Source organism: Xenopus laevis, chromosome 1S (assembly GCF_017654675.1).
Source record: "Xenopus laevis strain J_2021 chromosome 1S, Xenopus_laevis_v10.1, whole genome shotgun sequence".
NCBI classification, from domain to species: Eukaryota; Metazoa; Chordata; class Amphibia; order Anura; family Pipidae; genus Xenopus; species Xenopus laevis.
Genome location: NC_054372.1, coordinates 190,491,976 through 190,512,963, shown reverse-complemented (window position 1 = coordinate 190,512,963; position 20,988 = coordinate 190,491,976). Strand labels below are relative to the sequence as shown.

Sequence of the window (20,988 nt, the reverse complement as noted above, 5' to 3'; positions counted from 1 at the left end):
CATTTTGGTACAGGTCCTGGTAAATTTAGATTTATGTTTTCCATTATTGGGCTAGCCTATGAGCATTATAAAGCATGCTACACACTCTTCAACTACTGATCTGTATGTTGAGCCAGATCCCTGGCCTCCCCACTTGATACCTGATGGATGTGCATTTAGGCACCAGTGTCTCAGGCAAACAATTGGCGCTTTTTCACCCTAAAGAAGTTTGTACACAACCACCCAATCAAAACTTTTTGGAGTCTTTGTAGCTCCCCAAAGTTGGTCAAGTGCTAAGAGTCTTCTTCCACCAGATGGGCTTTTTTGTGAGATAGATCAGGATCTTGTCTTCAGGACATGCTGAGAATGTGATCTACACTGGGACTGGCTTAGGGTTGCCACCTTTTTACTTGCCTGTTATCGGTCTTAGGGTTGGGGGCGGGCCTTGCTGACACTTGTAGGGGGGGTTGTGACATAATTTGGGGTGGGACTATGACATATAGAGGAACAGGCATGTTGGAAGAAATAAAGTTGGGAAATAGGTGGACCTGTGGTTAGGAGGAGTTCCGCAGTGGAGAGGGGAAGGGCAGACTGCGATTATAGGGCATGTCAAATTTACCGGCAATGTCATTTTTAATACCAGCCAGGCAGCAACCCTAGACTGGATTCACATTTTTTTAATAATTGATACTTTGTGCAATTTGAACTTTGCTATTTAAAAAAAAAATTGGGGTTTACACAAAGGTTACAACATAAGTTTATCCAGCGCTTAACCTCGGGATCGATGTAAATCAAAATGAGCCGACTTATCACAAGTATAGATCTCTAAGTATAAACATTTATAAACAGGGGCCTCTCACCATTCCCATCTATTGGTCCAGGTGCATCGAGCCCCGGACCCTACGCTTGTAAAATGGAGCTGTTACAGCTCTCTTCCTGTGAACAATTCAATCTTAAACAATCCGTTAGAGTTCTTACCCAGTCGGCAATGTGACCCAGGTGCTCCCGCCCTGAGTCCGTCACTAAGAAGAACGTCTATATCCACTGTACACCTCTATTCACGCAGCGGCGCACTCAAAGGTCACAAGAATTGCTCCATTCAAAGTTTTTTTCTTTACTTAAAAAACATTACTTTATTAGATAAATCTTGGTATTAAGAACAGCGTCCAAGGTCTGACGCGTTTCGTGTCACTGCACTTCCTCAGAGACCTTTACACAAAGGTTATACACCCCTCTTGTAATTTATACTGTATACTATGTGCCAATGGTCTACAGAAATGATGAAGTATTTCTCTACCAAGAAAAACTATCCATGGTATGTCTACTCCACTATGTTGACATGACTATGGGGAATAGAGTATCCTGCATTGATTTCTTCAAGAAGCCAAATACCAAACTTGTCTGGGAGAGCTTCGTGTCTGTATATCAGCAGTTATCCTTCAGTTTAAATCTGCCACTTTATTCTGAAATGATAAAGGAGGTGACATAGAGGTACTGTATGTATGAGATTCTATATGGAACTTAAAGTGGACCTGTCACCTACACATAAAAAGCTGCATAATGAAAGTCCTTTGCAAATTAAACATGGAACACAAATTATTTTTTTCGTTAAAACATCCATACCTGTTATAAAGGTGTTTAAGTATCTGAGCTGTCCATCAAATATTACTTTCCCCTCCTCTATGCCTGAGGCAGTCGATTACTTTCACTTTCCATTCAGCAATTCCTACATGTCATTGCACTCCTCAAATTTCCCCTTCACTCCTCAGGCTCTATAATTATGTAGGGCACTGCACGTGGTCATTGGGTCCCCCATTCTGGTGCATACACAAGATTTTGGGGGTGATACACAATTTTTCTTGATAACAGTGTCCACAAAATGGCTGCTGCCTGCTTGCTGTGATTGTGTAATTCCAAGACTAAAGGAAACACAATTTAAATAATAAATATAGTGTAAGTAAAGTTTATTTTGCTCAACTAACATCATAGCAAAGAATTTGGAATTATTTCTTAGCGTGACAGGTCCCCTTTAATGTAGCAGGCCAGATACACATACTGTGCACATACAGTAGAATTCTAAGCTGTTAACAAGAACCTCATTTTACACCTGGTGCAGGTTAATGCATTGTCTCTAACAATCCACAGCCGGGGTTATTTATTAGGGTAGAACTACACGGACGATTTCCGTGCGTTTCTGTCGGATCCGACACTGGGCGACAAAGTCGGATGCAACTGTAAACAAGGTAAGTCATACAAAATGCATCTGACAGTCGTGTTGTGTCAACACCATCTGACTTATATTACTTACCTTGTTTACCGTTGCATCCGACTTGACACGGGCGTTTTGTCGCCCAGTGTCGGATCCGACAGAAACGCACAGAAATCGTACGGGTAGTTCTACCCTTAGGGGCACATTTATTATGGGTCGAATATCGACCATCGAAGTTAAATCCTTCAACTTCGAATATCGAACGATTCGAAGGATTTTAATCCATCAATCGAACGATTTTCCTTCGATCCCAAATTGGCTAGAAAGCCTATGGGGACCTTCCCCATAGGCTAACATTGATGCTCGGTAGGTTTTAGGTGGCGAAGTAGGTGGTCGAAGTTTTTTTTTTAAGAGACAGTACTTCGACTATCGAATGGTCGAATGGTCGAACGATTTTTAGTTCGAATCGTTTGATTCGTAATCGAAGTCGTAGTCGCCAAAAAAATACTTCTAAATTCTACGTTTTTTTTTATTCTAATCCTTCACTCGAGCTAAGTAAATGTGCCCCTCAAAGTCCAATTTTTTTTCTGGTTGCACAAAAAAAAACACCATTTTTTTTTTGGCAGAAAAGAAAACTACGTTTTTTGAGATTCATTAAACCCAAATGGTGTTTAAAGTCCGAATAAAAAAGTACTCCAACTCAGACGTGCCGAGTTCAGGTAGAAGTCAATGGCAGATGTCCTGTCGACATTTTGAAGATATCCTGATCTGCCCTGGGTTTCGTTCAATAATCCAAAGATTTTGTGGTTTCGGGCGTCAAAAAGTTGTAGGTTTCGGGCATCAGATTAATAAAAGTCGCCATTTTCAGCGACAAATCCTGAAACTCGTACGATTCATATTTTTATTCACAATTTTATCGAGTCTTTTCCCGCACAAGAAATTTTCTTGAAAATGTATTGATAAACAGGGGAGGAAGTTAATGCGGATTTAATCGGAGTGGTTTTCAGACAATAGTGAGAACATTTCTGATTTTGATAAATAACCCTCTTAGGGGCAGATTTACTATGGGTCGAATATCGAGGGTTAATTAACCCTCGATATTCGACTAGGAACTAAAATCGTTCTACTTCGAATATCGAAGTCGAACGATTTAGCGCAAATCCTGCGATCGATCGACCGAACGATTCGAAGGATTTTAATACAACGATCGAAGGAATATCCTTCGATCAAAAAATCACAGGCAAGCCTATGGGGACCTTCCCCATAGGCTAACATTGAAAGCTACCGAAGTAGGGGGTCGAAGTTTTTCTTAAAGAGACAGTACTTCGACTATCGAATGGTCGAATAGTCGAACGATTTTTAGTTCGAATCGTTCGATTCGAAGTAGTAGTCGAAGGTCGAAGTAGCCCAAAAAACACTTCGAAATTCGAAGTTTTTTTAATTCGAATCCTTCACTCGAGCTTAGTAAATCTGCCCCTTAGTGTTTGACCAAATCATGTCAATATTTAGTTTATTTTGTGGGGCTGGAGAAATAAGCAGACCAGTCGGTCTCAGCATGGCCGTGCCTTGTAAGTCAGATTATATTTTTCCAGCGACAGATACCTGTTCCCAGGGCAAAGTCCCAGGATTCACAAGGGAATTTGTCTCAACAACATATGTTCCTCTGGGACTATTGATCTGAGATTTGGCAGCTTTCCCACAGATTAAACATTGCATCATGTTTCAGTTCCTTAAATTAAGTTTGACCTGTTTGGGGCACTGTAATCAATTTGTGATATTGGGAGCTATTTTATGTTCTCCTCTTGAATAATACAGTTAAAGAATCGGTTAATGTTGAAGTCTTAAGTCTGTTTAGTTAAAGTGCATATACTTTTACCCGACAAGGATTCTCCGTATGCCGCTCCTCATAAATATGTCAAAAGCACTGAAAGGTGCTGGCTCCAGAGTTCCGTGCATTCTCCTCTTCCTCCTTCTCTCTCTGCCTCTTGAGGTGTCATAAGCAATGATTTGTCTGTCAAACAATTTTCCTCCCCATTAAGTTTTATGCTTTCTAGCTGGTGTCCTCTGGAAGTCCATCGGGTTTCTGCTGAGGAAGCTGATTTTTAACATGTTCCCTTTAACGCTACTGTAAACTCTCATCTTGAAGGAACCGTTTCCAAATCGATATGTCTTTTTGTATCACAGGCAAGGCTCTGACGTTCCTTCTTCTGCAACCTCCCAGTCCCAAGTTGCCCCCTCACAGCACCATTCGCAGAACAGCCATCGATTTGATTGGACGAGGTTTTACTGTTTGGGAGCCTTACATGGATGTGTCCGCCGTACTGATGGGGCTTCTGGAACTCTGTGCCGATGCTGAAAAACAGCTTGCTAAGTATGCCTCTCTTATCACACTGATATTTCAGCTCAAGCAAGTGTATATATCTTATTACCTGCTCATTTAACACATTTTCCAGTATTATTTCACCATAGCTCCGAAAGGCAGTTTACCCAAGGTAAAATGAAGAACAGCAGATGTTTGATTTACTTCCAGCTGAGGGTCAGATGATTTCAATAGAATGAGCAATATGTCAATTATTAAGTGTGTAGAGTAATTCCATTTTTATCTATTTATTGTTAATCAGTCATTTAGGCTCTACTGCCTTTAAGTCAGCTGATGTACTTATTTGGATTTATTGCAGGATTTCTTCACACTAATTCTCATGTACATGTAGGTATTAACCAGTCTTTTTCTATACCTTAGGGCAGTTATCCCCAACCTGTGACTCGGGAGCAACATGATGCTCTCCGACCCCTTGATGTTGCTCCCAGTGGCCTCAAACCAGGTGCACTGCCAAACAGAACCTCCTATTGGCTGTCAGTCCACATAGGGGCTACCAAATAGCCAATCACAGCCCTTATTTGGTATCAGGCCTGGATTTATGGCAAGGCCACAAAGGCCCAGGCCTAGGGTCGGCAAATTCCTACAAGCAGCATATCGTCCCAGCCACTCTATAGGGAGCACTGGGGACACCCAGCTCCCCAGTGCTGGATCCAGGGTGCCTGCGCTCGCTAGAGCGGTGTGGGCAAAGGGCGCTAGGACCGCATGGCCTAGGGACGCCCGCCTCTGAAAACCGGCCCTGTTTGGCATCTCAAGGGACTATGTTCATGCTTGTGTTGCTCCCCAACTCTTTTTTTACATAGAAATGTGTCTCACAGGTGAAAAAATGTTGGGACCCCTGCCTTAGGAAGTGAGCCAGACTAGTTTGCCATTAAACCAGCGTGGTGGTGCAAGGTCTTGCTGTCTGCAAGGAGATTGTATGTTCTACCCATGTATGTTTGGGTTTCCTCTGGGTTCCTGTGCAAATGAGTCCTATGGGGACAGTTAAATAGTTACATTGTAGTGAAGTTTGAAAAACTTACTGTATTCAACCTGTGGCTCGCATAAATTGGACCTGGCTTCTAGTTGATCCAGAGAATGGTGGAATACAAGTAGACTTTTTTTCCCCTTGCAAAAGAGGAATCCAGCGCCTTCTTGGAAACTTTAGCCTTTATCTGATTTCATCACTGCTTTGGGGACAGATTTACACAACTTCACAACTTTTACTGCCTAAAGTTGACCATCTACCAAGAAAAAGTAATAACATTTTACTTAGGTCTTACAATTTGCTTGGGCATCCACCAAGGCTGAAAACTTGACTGGCCAGGAGTATTAAAGACTTTTAGGTTGCCTACAGATACAGCTGCTGTGTATAGAGAACAGTAAAAGGTGAGTGAGAAAGAGACCTGTGAGGTCGCCTCTAATACCCCTGGATCACCAGCTTTCTGGATCTTAGCTAAATGAAGGACTAGCTATTCAATAATCCATCAACCTTGCACATGTTACTAGTGCCGACAAATATTCTGCTTATTTAGTAGTTGTACATCCTTCAGTTATTCCTTTAACTGATCCTCTCTTGTATATCTACAATTGTACACGTACTGTCGAGTACACGTGGACACAGGCAGAGGTCTGTCGTGTTGTACGATTTTATAGCAGTGGCTCCCTAACAATTATTTGAAGACAAGGGAGCATTTGGACGAAGGGTAAGAGAACACAGGTTTTTATTGATCCAATAGGAACGTAAACCACATCAGTCAGGTTTAAATCATTCCAATAGATTCTGAGTATATGATACCCACACTCATGTTTTATCTTTTTAATCAACATCGCAGTGCTGAATACGTGAGTGGGGCAGGGATTTTTTTGAAGTCTTTGTAGTATCAAATCTTTTTTTCTGAGCATTCTGGATGATAGGTCCTATACCTGAATTTGTATCATAAATGCTTAATGTTTTAGTTACACAGGGTGCGTATTGCTAGATAATTAAAATCAGCTTGGAGTTCCATGAGCAGTATAAGAGCTTGTGCTTCATATGGTCACATAATCCCTCAGTGACTTCTAATATCCTTAACATTTACAGTAGGGGGTACATTATACCTTATAATACCTGAGTGATACTCAGAACTCCCTGTATAACTCAGCCTGCAGCCTTGTGCCTTTATATGGTCACAGAACAACCCCTCAGTGACTTGTAATATCCTTATCATTTACAATAGGGGGTACATTATCCCTTATACAGGGAACTCTGAGTATCACTCATGTATTATAAGGGATAATATACTCCAACTGTGAATTATTAGGATATTAGAAGTCACTGAGGTGTTGTTCTGTGACCATATAAAGGCACAAGGCTGCAGGCTGAGTTACACAGGGAACTCTGAGTATCACTCATGTATTATAAGGGATAATGTACCCCCTACTGTAAATGATAAGGATATTAGAAGTCACTGAGGGGTTGTTCTTTGACCATATAAAGGCACAAGGCTGCAGGCTGAGTTATACAGGGAACTCTTAGTATTACTCATGTATTATATATATATATATATATATATATATATATATATATATGTATATATATATATATATATATATTTTTTTTTTTTTTTTTTGTAATGAATTCTGTGTCTATAATGGACAGGAGACTCGTTACCAATTGATTGTTTCACATAAAGATATAGTTTAAAGAGCCAGAGGAGTGACCCGTCCTTTAACCCTCTGTACACGGTTTTTCCCCCCAACGGTGCGTCCTGGTTGGCTCAGTGTGAATCTAACGATTATGTGAACTCTGCTGCTTTTCATCTTCTCTCCTATTTTCAGCATTCATTTTGTCTGCCGTGTGCGCTTATTCTTCCCAGCGCTAAGAGTAATGTACACAGTAAAAAGATTTGTCAGGAAGTGACGAATTAGAATTTGCGCTACATATGTCCCCAAGTAAGGATTGTGGGATTCCGTGCAACCGGAACTGTTTCTTAGACAAAATGATACTCCTCGCGTATTTCTCATTCTGGAAAAAGTTCTCCACTTGTAATAGAATATCTTCTTCTAAAATACACTTAAAAAAAAAAAAAAAAAAACAGGGTTGAAATGGGATATACAGAAAGAGTGGGGTTCCTTAAAGGAATTGTTCAGTATAAAAATAAAAACTGGGTAAATAAATAGGCTGTGCAAAATAAAAAATGTTTCTAATATAGTTAGTTAGCCAAAAATGTAATGTATAAAGGCTGGAGTGACTGGATGTGTAACATAATAGCCAGAACACTACTTCCTGCTTTTCAGATCTCTTGGTTTCGACTGATTGGTTACCAGGCAGTAACCAATCAGTGACTTGAGGGGGGCACATGGGTCATAATCAAGGTCGCCTTATAAATCACGGGGCCCTGTACAGCAAAATTTTCCATACATACATCATCGGTGGTTAGGGCCCCCCTATAAGTTAAAAAAAAAACATTGGCGTCCAGCCCCCACAAAAGTTTTTTAAAAAACATTGGTGGCCAGGACCCCCCTATAAGTTAAAAAATAATTTGGGTTCAGTGAAACTTGCCTTAGGTTCTTCTTCCTTGTTCCTGGGCGATGGCAGATTCTTCGGCCCCACGAGGCCCAAATTCTCATACAATTTGAATAAAACTTGCTAAAACAGGACAAACTCTAGACATTTCAGGGGCCTGAAAAATAATTTGCTGTGGGGCCCAGTAATATCCAGTTACACTATTGATTGTTACCCTTGGAAATTTTACTTTTTCCTTCATTAAAACACAATGGTTGCCATTTGCACTCACTAACACTACTTAGCGCTCCATTGTACTGATGTTCTAAAATAATATTGGAATCAAGTGGCCGTGTGTACGGGTGTATAATCCAGAAAGAGCAAGTATAATTGATATGTTCACATTTTCAGAATTAGCCAGGATTATTGGGGAAAACTGAATTTTATATTCTGGAGGCAAAATAAAATCAAATTATTCTTTAAGAAAGCCCATAATTCTGCATTTGTCTGCGAGTGCATGATGTTTAACCAAGAAACGACACTCAATTCCTATAATGTCATTCACTTACATAAAGGTTAACTCTAAGTTATTGCATGTCCCCAATATAATGAAATTGAGCATAAAATGCCTCAAAAACGTTCTCATAGCCTGGATTACATTATTGTCTTATCTGTGATTGAGGTAAGATGTGACTTTCTGTTAATATCCTTATTTATCCATCCAAAGGCAATATGGATATGTGTATGGATGCTGGGTTTTCATTTGGAGGGGTTGAACTTGATGGACTTTGTCTTTTTTCAACCCGATTTAATTATAGGGATAATGTACCCCCTACTGTAAATAATAAGGATGTTAGGGTTGTTCTGTGACCATATAAAGGCACAAGGCTACAGGCTGAGTTATACAGGGAACTCTGAGTATCACTCATGTATTATAAGGGATAATGTACCCCCTACTGTAAATGATAAGGATATTAGAAGTCACTGAGGGGTTGTTCTGTGACCATATAAAGGCACAAGGCTGCAGGCTGAGTTATACAGGGAACTCTGAGTATCACTCATGTATTATAAGGGATAATGTACCCCCTACTGTAAATGATAAGGATATTAGAAGTCACTGAGGGGTTGTTCTGTGACCATATAAAGGCACAAGGCTACAGGCTGAGTTATACAGGGAACTCTGAGTATCACTCATGTATTATAAGGGATAATGTTCCCCCTACTGTAAATGATAAGGATATTAGAAGTCACTGAGGGGTTGTTCTGTGACCATATAAAGGCACAAGGCTGCAGGCTGAGTTATACAGGGAACTCTGAGTATCACTCATGTATTATAAGGGATAATGTTCCCCCTACTGTAAATGATAAGGATATTAGAAGTCACTGAGGGGTTGTTCTGTGACCATATAAAGGCACAAGGCTGCAGGCTGAGTTATACAGGGAACTCTGAGTATCACTCATGTATTATAAGGGATAATGTACCCCCTACTGTAAATGAAAAGGATATTAGAAGTCACTGAGGGGTTGTTCTGTGACCATATAAAGGCACAAGGCTGCAGGCTGAGTTATACAGGGAACTCTGAGTATCACTCATGTATTATAAGGGATAATGTACCCCCTACTGTAAATGATAAGGATATTAGAAGTCACTGAGGGGTTGTTCTGTGACCATATAAAGGCACAAGGCTGCAGGCTGAGTTATACAGGGAACTCTGAGTATCACTCATGTATTATAAGGGATAATGTACCCCCTACTGTAAATGTTAAGGATATTAGAAGTCACTGAGGGATTATGTGACCATATGAAGCACAAGCTCTTAGCTTGAAACCACACTTTACGTAAATATGCAGCGTATTTTAAATATGGCGTCCAAATTCAATGATAACAATGAGAAGTGCATGTTGGGAAAGGAATCCTACGTGCTGAAAAACGCATGTTGATGGTCGCATGTGGTTTCAGTGGCGTATTTTCGCCTGGTTGTTCTTTTTTAAAAACGCAGCAAGAACGCTATGTCTGGCCTTGCCCTAAGTAATTGTAATCTGCCTTTTACATCTGTCATAAAGATTATTATGGCTGCGTATAACTGAATAAATGACGGGATCACCGGCAGCAGCCCAGGGCAATTCTCATCATGATATATTGCATAATAAGTCAGAAAGTGTTTGCTTATTAATCCATAACAAGATTTAGATTGAAAATGGCCTCTGACATCCACGGCAGGTCCAGTGGTGAATGGAAGAAAGGGAAGGATATAGGGGGGCTGTGTGTGTGCAACGTGTGCCCCCTGTTTGTGCTTCATTTACCCTGTAGACAATAAGAGCCCAGCTGCCTCGCTTCTGTCTCTCCTCTTAAACCTTCTGTACCGAGAGGCCTTCCTTTTTATTCCAGCTCTCCATTATTGATGGAGAAAAAGGCCCCGTGATGAATGAAATAAATGCAGCCTCTCCCCGCACTGGATATTTTCCTGAGTGTTAATTGAGCTTTTGATCAGCGGCACAGAAGGCAATTGTTTGGGATATTTTTATCACATTGTCCTTTCCTAATATGATATCACCTGTGGCTAAACTGGTCACTTTTGCTTCATATACCGCACACACATACAGTATACATCACTATATATATATGTGTATATATATATATATATATATATATATATATATATATATATATATATATATATATATATATATATATATATATATATATATATATATAATAGGAATGCACAGAATCCACTATTTTGGATTCGGCCGAATCCACAAAACATTTGGCCGAATACCGAACCGAATCCTAATTTGCAGATGCAAATTAAGGGTGGGAAGGGGAAAAAAAATTTTACTTCCTTGTTTTGTGACAAAAAGTAGTGCAATTTACCTCCCTGTCCCTAATTTGCATATGCAAATTAGGATTCAGATTCGGTTTGGCTGGGTAGAAGGATTTGGCTGAAAAAGGCAGAATCCTGGCAGAATCCCGAACCGAATCCTGGATTTGGTGCATCATATATATATATATATATATATATATATATATATATATATATATATATATATATATATATTATATATATATATATATGACTGTATAATGCAATAAGTGATTGGTGCAGGACTGTATAAAGCAATAAGTGATTGGTGCAGGACTGTATAAAGCAATAAGTGATTGGTGCAGGACTGTATAAAGCAATAAGTGATTGGTGCAGGACTGTATAAAGCAATAAGTGATTGGTGCAGGACTGTATAAAGCAATAAGTGATTGGTGCAGGACTGTATAAAGCAATAAGTGATTGGTGCAGGACTGTATAAAGCAATAAGTGATTGGTGCAGGACTGTATAAAGCAATAAGTGATTGGTGCAGGACTGTATAAAGCAATAAGTGATTGGTGCAGGACTGTATAAAGCAATAAGTGATTGGTGCAGGACTGTATAAAGCAATAAGTGATTGGTGCAGGACTGTATAAAGCAATAAGTGATTGGTGCAGGACTGTATAAAGCAATAAGTGATTGGTGCAGGACTGTATAAAGCAATAAGTGATTGGTGCAGGACTGTATAAAGCAATAAGTGATTGGTGCAGGACTGTATAAAGCAATAAGTGATTGGTGCAGGAATGTATAAAGCAATAAGTGATTGGTGCAGGACTGTATAAAGCAATAAGTGATTGGTGCAGGACTGTATAAAGCAATAAGTGATTGGTGCAGGACTGTATAAAGCAATAAGTGATTGGTGCAGGACTGTATAAAGCAATAAGTGATTGGTGCAGGACTGTATAAGGGCCAGACTCATTGGAAGTGACCATTTAGAGGCAGAGGCAAATTATACATCTGGTTAGTATTTTAAACCTCTTTATTTTAAAAATAACATTCACAGAGGAATAAAAATTGGTTTTTGGGAACATTAGGACAAAATTTTGATCCGGGAAAACATGACTTGAGAGAGAGAGAGAGAGAGAGAGAGAGAGAGAGAGAGAGAGAGAGAGAGCAATAAAAGGAAAGTTCTTGCCATTAAATTCTAAACCATTAGGCAAGGTTGCAATCAGTGAGGCTGTGGCCACAAAATTCATACAGACAAAGGCAAGAGGCTTTCTGCACTCAACACATTGTCAATATAAAGGTATGGAACCAGTTATACAGTATGCTTTGGCGCCTGGGGGTTTCCGGATAACGGATCTTTCTGTAATATGGGTCGCCATACCTTAACTCTACTAGAAAATGATGTAAACATTAAATAAACCCACCAGGAACGTGAACTAGACCTGTAATGTCTGGAGCGTGGACTAGACCTGTAATGTCTGGAGCGTGGACTAGACCTGTAATGTCAGGAGTGTGGACTAGACCTGTAATGTCAGGAGTGTGGACTAGACCTGTAATGTCAGGAGTGTGGACTAGACCTGTAATGTCAGGAGTGTGGACTAGACCTGTAATGTCTGGAACGTGGACTAGACCTGTAATGTCTGGACCGTGGACTAGACCTGAAATGTCTGGAGCGTGGACTAGACCTGTAATGTCAGGAGCCTGGACTAGACCTGTAATGTCAGGAGTGTGGACTAGACCTGTAATGTCTGGAACGTGGACTAGACCTGTAATGTCTGGACCGTGGACTAGACCTGAAATGTCTGGAGCGTGGACTAGACCTGAAATGTCAGGAGCCTGGACTAGACCTGTAATGTCAGGAGCCTGGACTAGACCTATAGTGGACATTTTCTTCTTATTGTGCATTGATTTCCCATGATGACCTGCAGACTTTGGAACTCATTGAGCCTTTTCTGCTGTTAGGAAATCATTACAATAACAGTTGTTACTGCCAGGGAAATCTGTGCCTTTGTCTCTTCCTCGGGCAGACGGTGCAATGTACCTGCTCCATCACATACAGCTTTTACTATGAAAGGCAACATGCAAGAGGGGGTTAATCTCTGGCCACATACTGCCTCTGCTGAGAGATGAATTAGCCTGTTGCTTCTCCTATTCCATGGGAGGCAATAAAAGAGGAATGCTGGTGACAAGGACACGTGCATTTCTCAGCTCTGCCTCTAATAAAAGTCACATTTTATAGTGCATTTTAATCAGAGGCTCTAGAAGACTTCCTCACTGTCAACTATCAATGAGCTCTTAGAGGGACAGTGCACCCGAATAACTGATCCTTATACTGATCATACTGATCCTTATAGAGCTAGATGTGTGTCCGAGGTGCCCGAATTAACTGCGATCTGTGCTCAACCAGTGAGGGGCAGCACATAGTCAATAGGCCCTGAAATACTGTGCCCCATAGAAGCTCCTGTGTACTTGAAATGCCAGGTCCTAATATGAATCCCAATCTGAATCTGGATACCATCAATTCTCCACTTCAGTGGGATTAACAGGACAGGAACAAGTATAGTGTTTAGTGATAACCAGTCACATCCAATTGGAATTTGGCTTTCATTAGTCTTGCTGTAGCTGACTCATCAGAGCAGATGTTTGATTGGTGAATATACCCCCAACAACCCAAATCTCCTCCTGTTTTGTCAATTTCTCATTAGATGTTGAAGCTCCACTGTTGGTCCACGTAAATGCCACACTGCAGTGGAGGCAGATTTGTTTAGGGTTAACAACGGTGGCCGTATTTTGCCAGGGAGTTTTACACACGAAAAAACAGTCAACTATATATTTTCATCTGGATAATTTAGTTATTAAAGCAAAATTTGTGATTGGTTGATATGGGTTACTTCTAAACCCTGTGCACTTCACACTGTGCTGCTTTACTGTATTGCTGTGTGGGTCGGTAAAAAGCCCACCCAAAAAAACGTCATTGTTTCCATACCTGCGCCAGATCCACCTATTTCTGATGTCACAGCCAAGCAGCTGCCAGTCTTGCAGGATCCGGCACATCAATACCATACTGTATTACTCAAGGTTAACTTCCCCTTTAAAGAGGTTGTTCACATTTAAATGAACTTTTAGTATAATGAAGAGAGTGATAGACAATTTGCTATTGGTTTTCATTTTTTAATATTTGTGGTTTCTGAGTTATTTTAGCTTTTTATTCAGCAGCTCTCCAGTTGACAATTTCAGCCATCTGGTTGCTAGAGTCCAAATTACCTTAGCAACTATTCATTGATTTGGATAAAGGACTAGAATATGAATAGGAGATGGTCTGAATAAGAAAGATCAATAATAAAAAGCAATAAGAGTGAATCTGTAGCCTTAAAGAGCATTTGTTTTTAGATGGGGCCAGTGACTCCCATTTGAAAGCTGGAAAGAGTCAGAAGAAGAAGGCAAATAATTCAAAAACTATATAAAAAAAAAAATAATGACAAATTGAAAAGTTAGAGTTGGCTATTCCATAACATACTAAAAGTTAACTTAAAGGTGAACCACCCCTTTAAAATTGGTATTTTATGCGGTATAGCCTTTTAAAGGGGTGATTCACCTTTAAGTTAACTCTTAGTATGTTATAGAATGACTAATTCTAAGCAACTTTTTAACTGGTCTTCATGTTTCTCTTTAATAGTTTTTATTTTAATTATTTGACTTCTTCTTCTGACTCTATCCCGCTTTTAAAGGGGGTCACTGACCCCGTCTAAAAACCAATGCTCTGTAAGGCTACAAATGTATTGTTATTACTACCTTTTATGACTTATTTTTCTATTCAGGCCTCTCCTATTTCTCTTATTCAAATCAATGCATGGTTGCTAGGGAAATTTGGGCCCTAGCAACCAGATTTCTAAAATTGCAAACTGGAGAGCTGCTGAATAAAAAGCTAAATAACTCAAAAACCACAAATAATAAAAAATGAAAACCAATTGCAAATGGTCTCAGAATATCACTCTCTACATCATGCCAGCACCTTTCCCCCCCCCCCGTGCTCATTTTTGTGCCCCCAATAAATCAGGAAAATAACATAGAGAAATACATTCCCTTTTGTGCTTTGCCTCCTTACTTTATGCAGTAATTACACAAAAATAAAACTTTGTTTATCATGACTCCAAGAGACTTGAGTTTTCAACATGTTTTAGTTTGTTACATTTTCATTCAAGAACAATAGGTTATTGTATAGATAAATCTCCCTACTCCTCTCTGCTGTACAGAGACAAATGAACTTTTCCCCATAGTCTTCTAAAAAAGCCAAATCCATAACCCAGATCCCTCTTTTCTTGTTGGTGTTGCTCTTTAATGAGACCTCCTCGTTCCTTTCTTTTGTGTGTGTATTTATGGCTGGGACGGGAAACCATAGGATATCACTTGTTTCTATCCCACAAAACCATATTTAAGGTCATACGTACAACAGATATAAAGGATGTTTTAGAAAAGCCTGAAAGTGTAGAAACCAATGAGAACTGAAGTTGATCAATCAAAGTTTTTTTGGGTTTCTACTTTAGACTGAAATTATGCATGTTTTGCGAATATGCTTTTAGTTTGAAAAACAAAATTCCCCATTCTCTGCCCTATGTCTTCCCAGTTATGTCCCATTCTCTGCTCAATGCCTTCCCAGCTATGCCCCATTCTCTGCTCTATGCCTTCCCAGCTATGTCCCATTCTCTGCTCTATGCCTTCCCAGCTATGTCCCATTCTCTGCTCCAAGCCTTCCCAGCTATGTCCCATTCTCTGCTCCAAGCTTTCCCAGCTATGTAACATTCTCTGCTCTATGCCTTCCCAGCTATGTCACATTCTCTGCTCTATGCCTTCCCAGCTATGTCCCATTCTCTGCTCAATGCCTTCCCAGCTATGTCACATTCTCTGCTCTATGCCTTCCCAGCTATGTCCCATTCTCTGCTCTATGCCTTCCCAGCTATGTCCCATTCTCTGCTCTATGCCTTCCCAGCTATGTCCCATTTCTCTTCTGCTCCAAGCCTTCCCAGCTATGTCCCTTCTCTGCCCAAGTTTCCAGCTATGTATTCCTCTGCTCTTGGCTATGTCCATCTCTGATGCCTTCCCAGCTTATGGCTCTATGCTCTGCCTTCCCAAGCTAATTCCAGCTATGTCCATTCCTGCTCTATGCCTTCCCAGCTATGCTCTGTCCCAGCTATGTCCCAATGCCTTCTAGCTATGGCTCAAATCCAGCTATTCCCATTCTCTGCTCTATGCCTTCCGCTATGCCTTCTCTGCTCTTGCCTTCCCAGCCCTATCTGCTCTATGCCTTCCCAGCTATGCCATTCTCTGCTCTAATGTGCCCATTCTCTTTGCTTTCTCAGCTATGTCCATTCTCCTGCTCTATGCCTTATCCCAGCTATATCCCATTCTCTGCTCCTCTATGCCTTCCAGCTATGTCCCATATGCTCCTGCTATGTCCCATTTCTGCTCATGCTATGTCCCATTGCCTGCTCTATGCCTTCCCAGCTTATGCCTCCATTATCTGCTCTTTGCTTCCCAGCTATGTATTTGCCTGCCTCCTATGCCTTCCCAGCTATGTCCCATTCTCTGCTCTAATGCCTTCCCAGCTATGTCCCATTCTCATGCTCTATGCTTCCAGCTATGCCCCAATTATCTGCTCTCTTATGCCTAATCACCAGCTATGTCCCACATTCCCCATCTGCTCTAATGCCTTCTCAGCTATGTCCCATTCTCTGCTCTTATGCCTTTCCCAGCTATGCCCCATTATCTGCTCTATGCCTTCCCCAGCTATGTCCCATCTCTCTGTCTCTATGCCTTCCCAGCAAGCTATGTCCAATTCTCTGCTCTATGCCTTCCCAGCTATGTCCCATTCTCTGCTCTATGCTATTCCCAGCTATGCCCCATTCTCTGCTCTATGCCTTTCCAGCTATGTCCCCATTCTCCTGCTCTATTCCCCAGCTATATTCCCATTCTCTGCTCTAATGCCTTTCCCTATGTCCCATTCTCTTCTATATGCCTTCCCAGCTATGCCCCATTATCTGCTCTATGCCTTCCCAGCTATGTCCCATTGCCTGCTCTATGCCTTCCCAGCTATGCCCCATTATCTGCTCTATGCCTTCCCAGCTATGTCCCATTGCCTGCTCTATGCCTTCCCAGGGATGTCCCATTCTCTGCTCTATGCCTTCCCAGCTATGTCCCATTCTCTGCTCTATGCCTTCCCAGCTATGCCCCATTATCTGCTCTATGCCTTCCCAGCTATGTCACATTCTCTGCTCTATGCCTTCCCAGCTATGCCCCATTATCTGCTCTATGCCTTCCCAGCTATGTCCCATTGCCTGCTCTATGCCTTCCCAGGTATGTCCCATTCTCTGCTCTATGCCTTCCCAGCTATGTCCCATTCTCTGCTCTATGCCTTCCCAGCTATGCCCCATTATCTGCTCTATGCCTTCCCAGCTATGTCACATTCTCTGCTCTATGCCTTCCCAGCTATGTCCCATTCTCTGCTCTATGCCTTCCCAGCTATGCCCCATTATCTGCTCTATGCCTTCCCAGCTATGTCCCATTATCTGCTCTATGCCTTCCCAGCTATGTCCCATTCTCTGCTCTATGCCTTCCCAGCTATGTCCCATTCTCTGCTCTATGCCTTCCCAGCTATGTCCCATTCTCTGCTCTATGCCTTCCCAGCTATTGCCTCATTCTCTGCTCAATGCCTTCTCAGCTATGTCCCATTCTCTGCTCTATTCCCAGCTATATCCCATTCTCTGCTCTATGCCTTCCCAGCTATGTCCCATTCTCTTCTATATGCCTTCCCAGCTATGCCCCATTATCTGCTCTATGCCTTCCCAGCTATGTCCCATTGCCTGCTCTATGCCTTCCCAGCTATGTCCCATTCTCTGCTCTATGCCTTCCAGCTATGGCCCATTATCTGCTCTATGCCTTCCCAGCTATGTCCCATTCTCTGCTCTATGCCTTCCCAGCTATGCCCCATTATCTGCTCTATACCTTCCCAGCTATGTCACATTCTCTGCTCTATGCCTTCCCAGCTATGTCCCATTCTCTGCTCTATGCCTTCCCAGCTATGTCACATTCTCTGCTCAATGCCTTCCCAGCTATGTCCCATTCTCTGCTCAATGCCTTCCCAGCTATGTCCCATTCTCTGCTCTATGCCTTCCCAGCTATGTCCCATTATCTGCTCTATGCCTTCCCAGCTATGTCCCATTATCTGCTCTATGCCTTCCCAGCTATGTCACATTCTCTGCTCTATGCCTTCCCAGCTATGTTCCATTCTCTGCTCTATACCTTCCCAGCTATGTCCCATTCTCTGCTCTATGCCTTCCCAGCTATGTCCCATTGCCTGCTTTATGCCTTCCCAGCTATGTCCCATTGCCTGCTTTATGCCTTCCCAGCTATGTCCCATTGCCTACTTTATGCCTTCCCAGCTATGTCCCATTGCCTGCTTTATGCCTTCCCAGCTATGTCCCATTGCCTGCTTTATGCCTTCCCAGCTATGTCCCATTGCCTACTTTATGCCTTCCCAGCTATGTCCCATTGCCTACTTTATGCCTTCCCAGCTATGTCCCATTGCCTGCTTTATGCCTTCCCAGCTATGTCCCATTGCCTGCTCTATGCCTTCCCAGCTATGCCCCATTATCTGCTCTATGCCTTCCCAGCTATGTCCCATTCTCTGCTCTATGCCTTCCCAGCTATGTCCCATTCTCTGCTCTATGCCTTCCCAGCTATGTTCCATTCTCTGCTCTATACCTTCCCAGCTATGTCCCATTCTCTGCTCTATGCCTTCCCAGCTATGTCCCATTCTCTGCTCTATGCCTTCCCAGCTATGTCCCTATAATTTGTTAACAAGGCACTGTGAACACTTTGGACAGATGCACATACTGTTTTCTTCACACTTAATTATTCGATTTAGTATTTGATGCTGGAACACCCTGACTTCTAATCACTGCTCATTGTTAGAAGTCCATTATATTCTAACTGTCTGACTGAACTCATTGACCTTGAGCTGACATTATAAGCTGTGTCTAATCTTTTCACTCTATATTTCTAATGCTTCTTTTCTTTTTCTTTCTCTTTTCCTTTTTTTTGGCCTGATCCCTATTTAGCATCACAATTGGACTGCCCCTGAGTCCAGCAGCTGACTCCGCCCGCTCTGCACGACACGCACTCTCGCTCATTGCCACGGCCAGACCACCCGCCTTCATAACAACCATCGCCAAGGAGGTAACAACTTTTCACTCTCTTTTCTTTTATATCAATAGAAATCTCTAACTGTAAAATAGCTGGCAGTTGTTAATGCCTGGGTCTTGTTTCAAAGCAGATTTAACGGGGATGTAGACAAAAAAAAACCCAGAAACTTTTCTTAACAGAACGAAATCTCACTCTATGCAACTTTCCTATATGCATTCATTAAACATTTTCATTGCTTTGAAAGTTGTTTGTGAAGCTTCTTCTTCTGTTCACATAAGGAACCCTTGTGTCAGTTGCGGGTCAAAACCACTTGGCTGATTTCAGCAAAGAAACACAAGATTTTTTTGCATCTTCGTGCCAACATCAGGCCAGTGTATTCGCACCAGATTTTCAGCCGGCATATTTCAGCAAATCTAATCAGCTGGCTTCTAAAACACTGTTTCAAAAGACAGAGCCACCAGGACAGAGGATAAAATGGAGCAGGCAGGTACTGCTTCCAGATATCCAATAACTTTAAACTACCGTATATACTCGAGTATAAGCCGTCCCGAGTATAAGCCGAGGTACCTAGTTTTACCTCCAAAAACTAGGAAAGCTTATTGACTCAAGTATAAGCCTAGGGTGAGAAATGCAGCAGCTTCTGGTAAGTTTCAATCAAAAAATTGAGGGTTTCTGCTCCCATTGGAGGTGCCATCGTCTCGTTTTTGGATGCCAGCGACCATTCTTGGACGCTGCCGAATATTCTTGGAGACTATTCTTGGACGCCGGCGACTATTCTTGGATGCCGGTGACTATTCTTAGGCGCCGGCGACTATTCTTAGACACCGGCGACCGTTTTTGCGCTTGACCCGAGTATAAGCCGAGGTTGAGTTTTTCAGCATATATTGGGGGCTGAAAAACTCGGCTTATACTCGAGTATATACGGTACTGAAAAAATAATGGAAATTGTAAAGATATTTAGGCAAAATGTCATTTGGGGGTTTAAAATGGTCTTTAAATAGTTTCTTTATGTTCCAGTGGTCTTGCCATCTTTGATATAAATACGTTTTCCTGAGCATTTGCCTGTACGGGCAGTGGCAGCCAGACCATTTTTCCACCCGCTTTTAATTGCCATCTTTCCATTGCCAGCAAAATAAATTGCTGCCGGTAAATCATTCAAATCTTATGATTGTGGCAAAATACATTGTTGGGTAATTTCATTCAGTTACATAATTTTAATAACTTACCTGCTGAAATGTGCAAAATTCCCAGCCGGATGGCACTCAAATTGCTTCGGCTTTCTGAAGTTTCCTCGTGAGGCAACTTCGGGCGACTACGGAAAACGAATCGCTCTAAGTGCCATTCCGCCGGCGATTTACATTTTAGCCGACGGGAAGGCAGGGGAGGCAGTTTGGGAAGATTAGTCACCCCTCGAAGAAGAGGAGATTTGTCGCAGGGTGACTAATCTCTCTGAATCTGCCTGTGTGCCCTGACCCCTATGGCTGATGTCAAGACTTTTCTGATATGCAAAAAAAAAGTTATGGTTGGTACTGGCCTCACCCACCACCAGTTGTACATACTCTGAAAAAAATGGAAAACCAATACCTAAGTCAAAAGCGGGTTGTTCCCAGATTTATTGAAGTGCTCAGGACACGCAGGTCATGATCAAACGTTTCGGGACACCAACTGCCCTTCCTCAAGTGTGATTTTTCTGATAACCTGTTGCCAACAATTTAACACAGCCACCAAAAAGCCTTGTCTTTCATAGTCCTAAACTCCTGATCATTCCAAAGGCCAGGTAGGCTATATGATCGAGCTGTGCTTTCGACAGAACCATTTCTATCTAGGGTGCAGGTATCAGTGCACAGACTAGCCCAGAAACCATGCGTTACCCTTAGGTCAGGTGGGCTCAGGATGGTAAATTAAGCCCAGCTGCATGTGATGGGCCTTCTCCAACAGTTATGGTGTCCC

At 41.8% G+C, this 20,988-nt stretch overlaps 1 protein-coding gene across 6 annotated transcripts in view; it reads left to right on the top strand.

Moving 5' to 3' along the window:
- Positions 1-20,988, top strand: part of wdr7.S (WD repeat domain 7 S homeolog) — a 241,781-nt gene that overhangs the window by 154,604 nt on the left and 66,189 nt on the right. For all 6 annotated transcript variants that reach the window (XM_041580608.1, XM_018244558.2, XM_018244561.2 and 3 more), the window contains 2 exons: positions 4,373-4,559; positions 18,954-19,071. In XM_041580608.1, the coding sequence (XP_041436542.1) occupies positions 4,373-4,559; positions 18,954-19,071 (305 nt within the window). The remainder of the gene's footprint in view (positions 1-4,372; positions 4,560-18,953; positions 19,072-20,988) is intronic.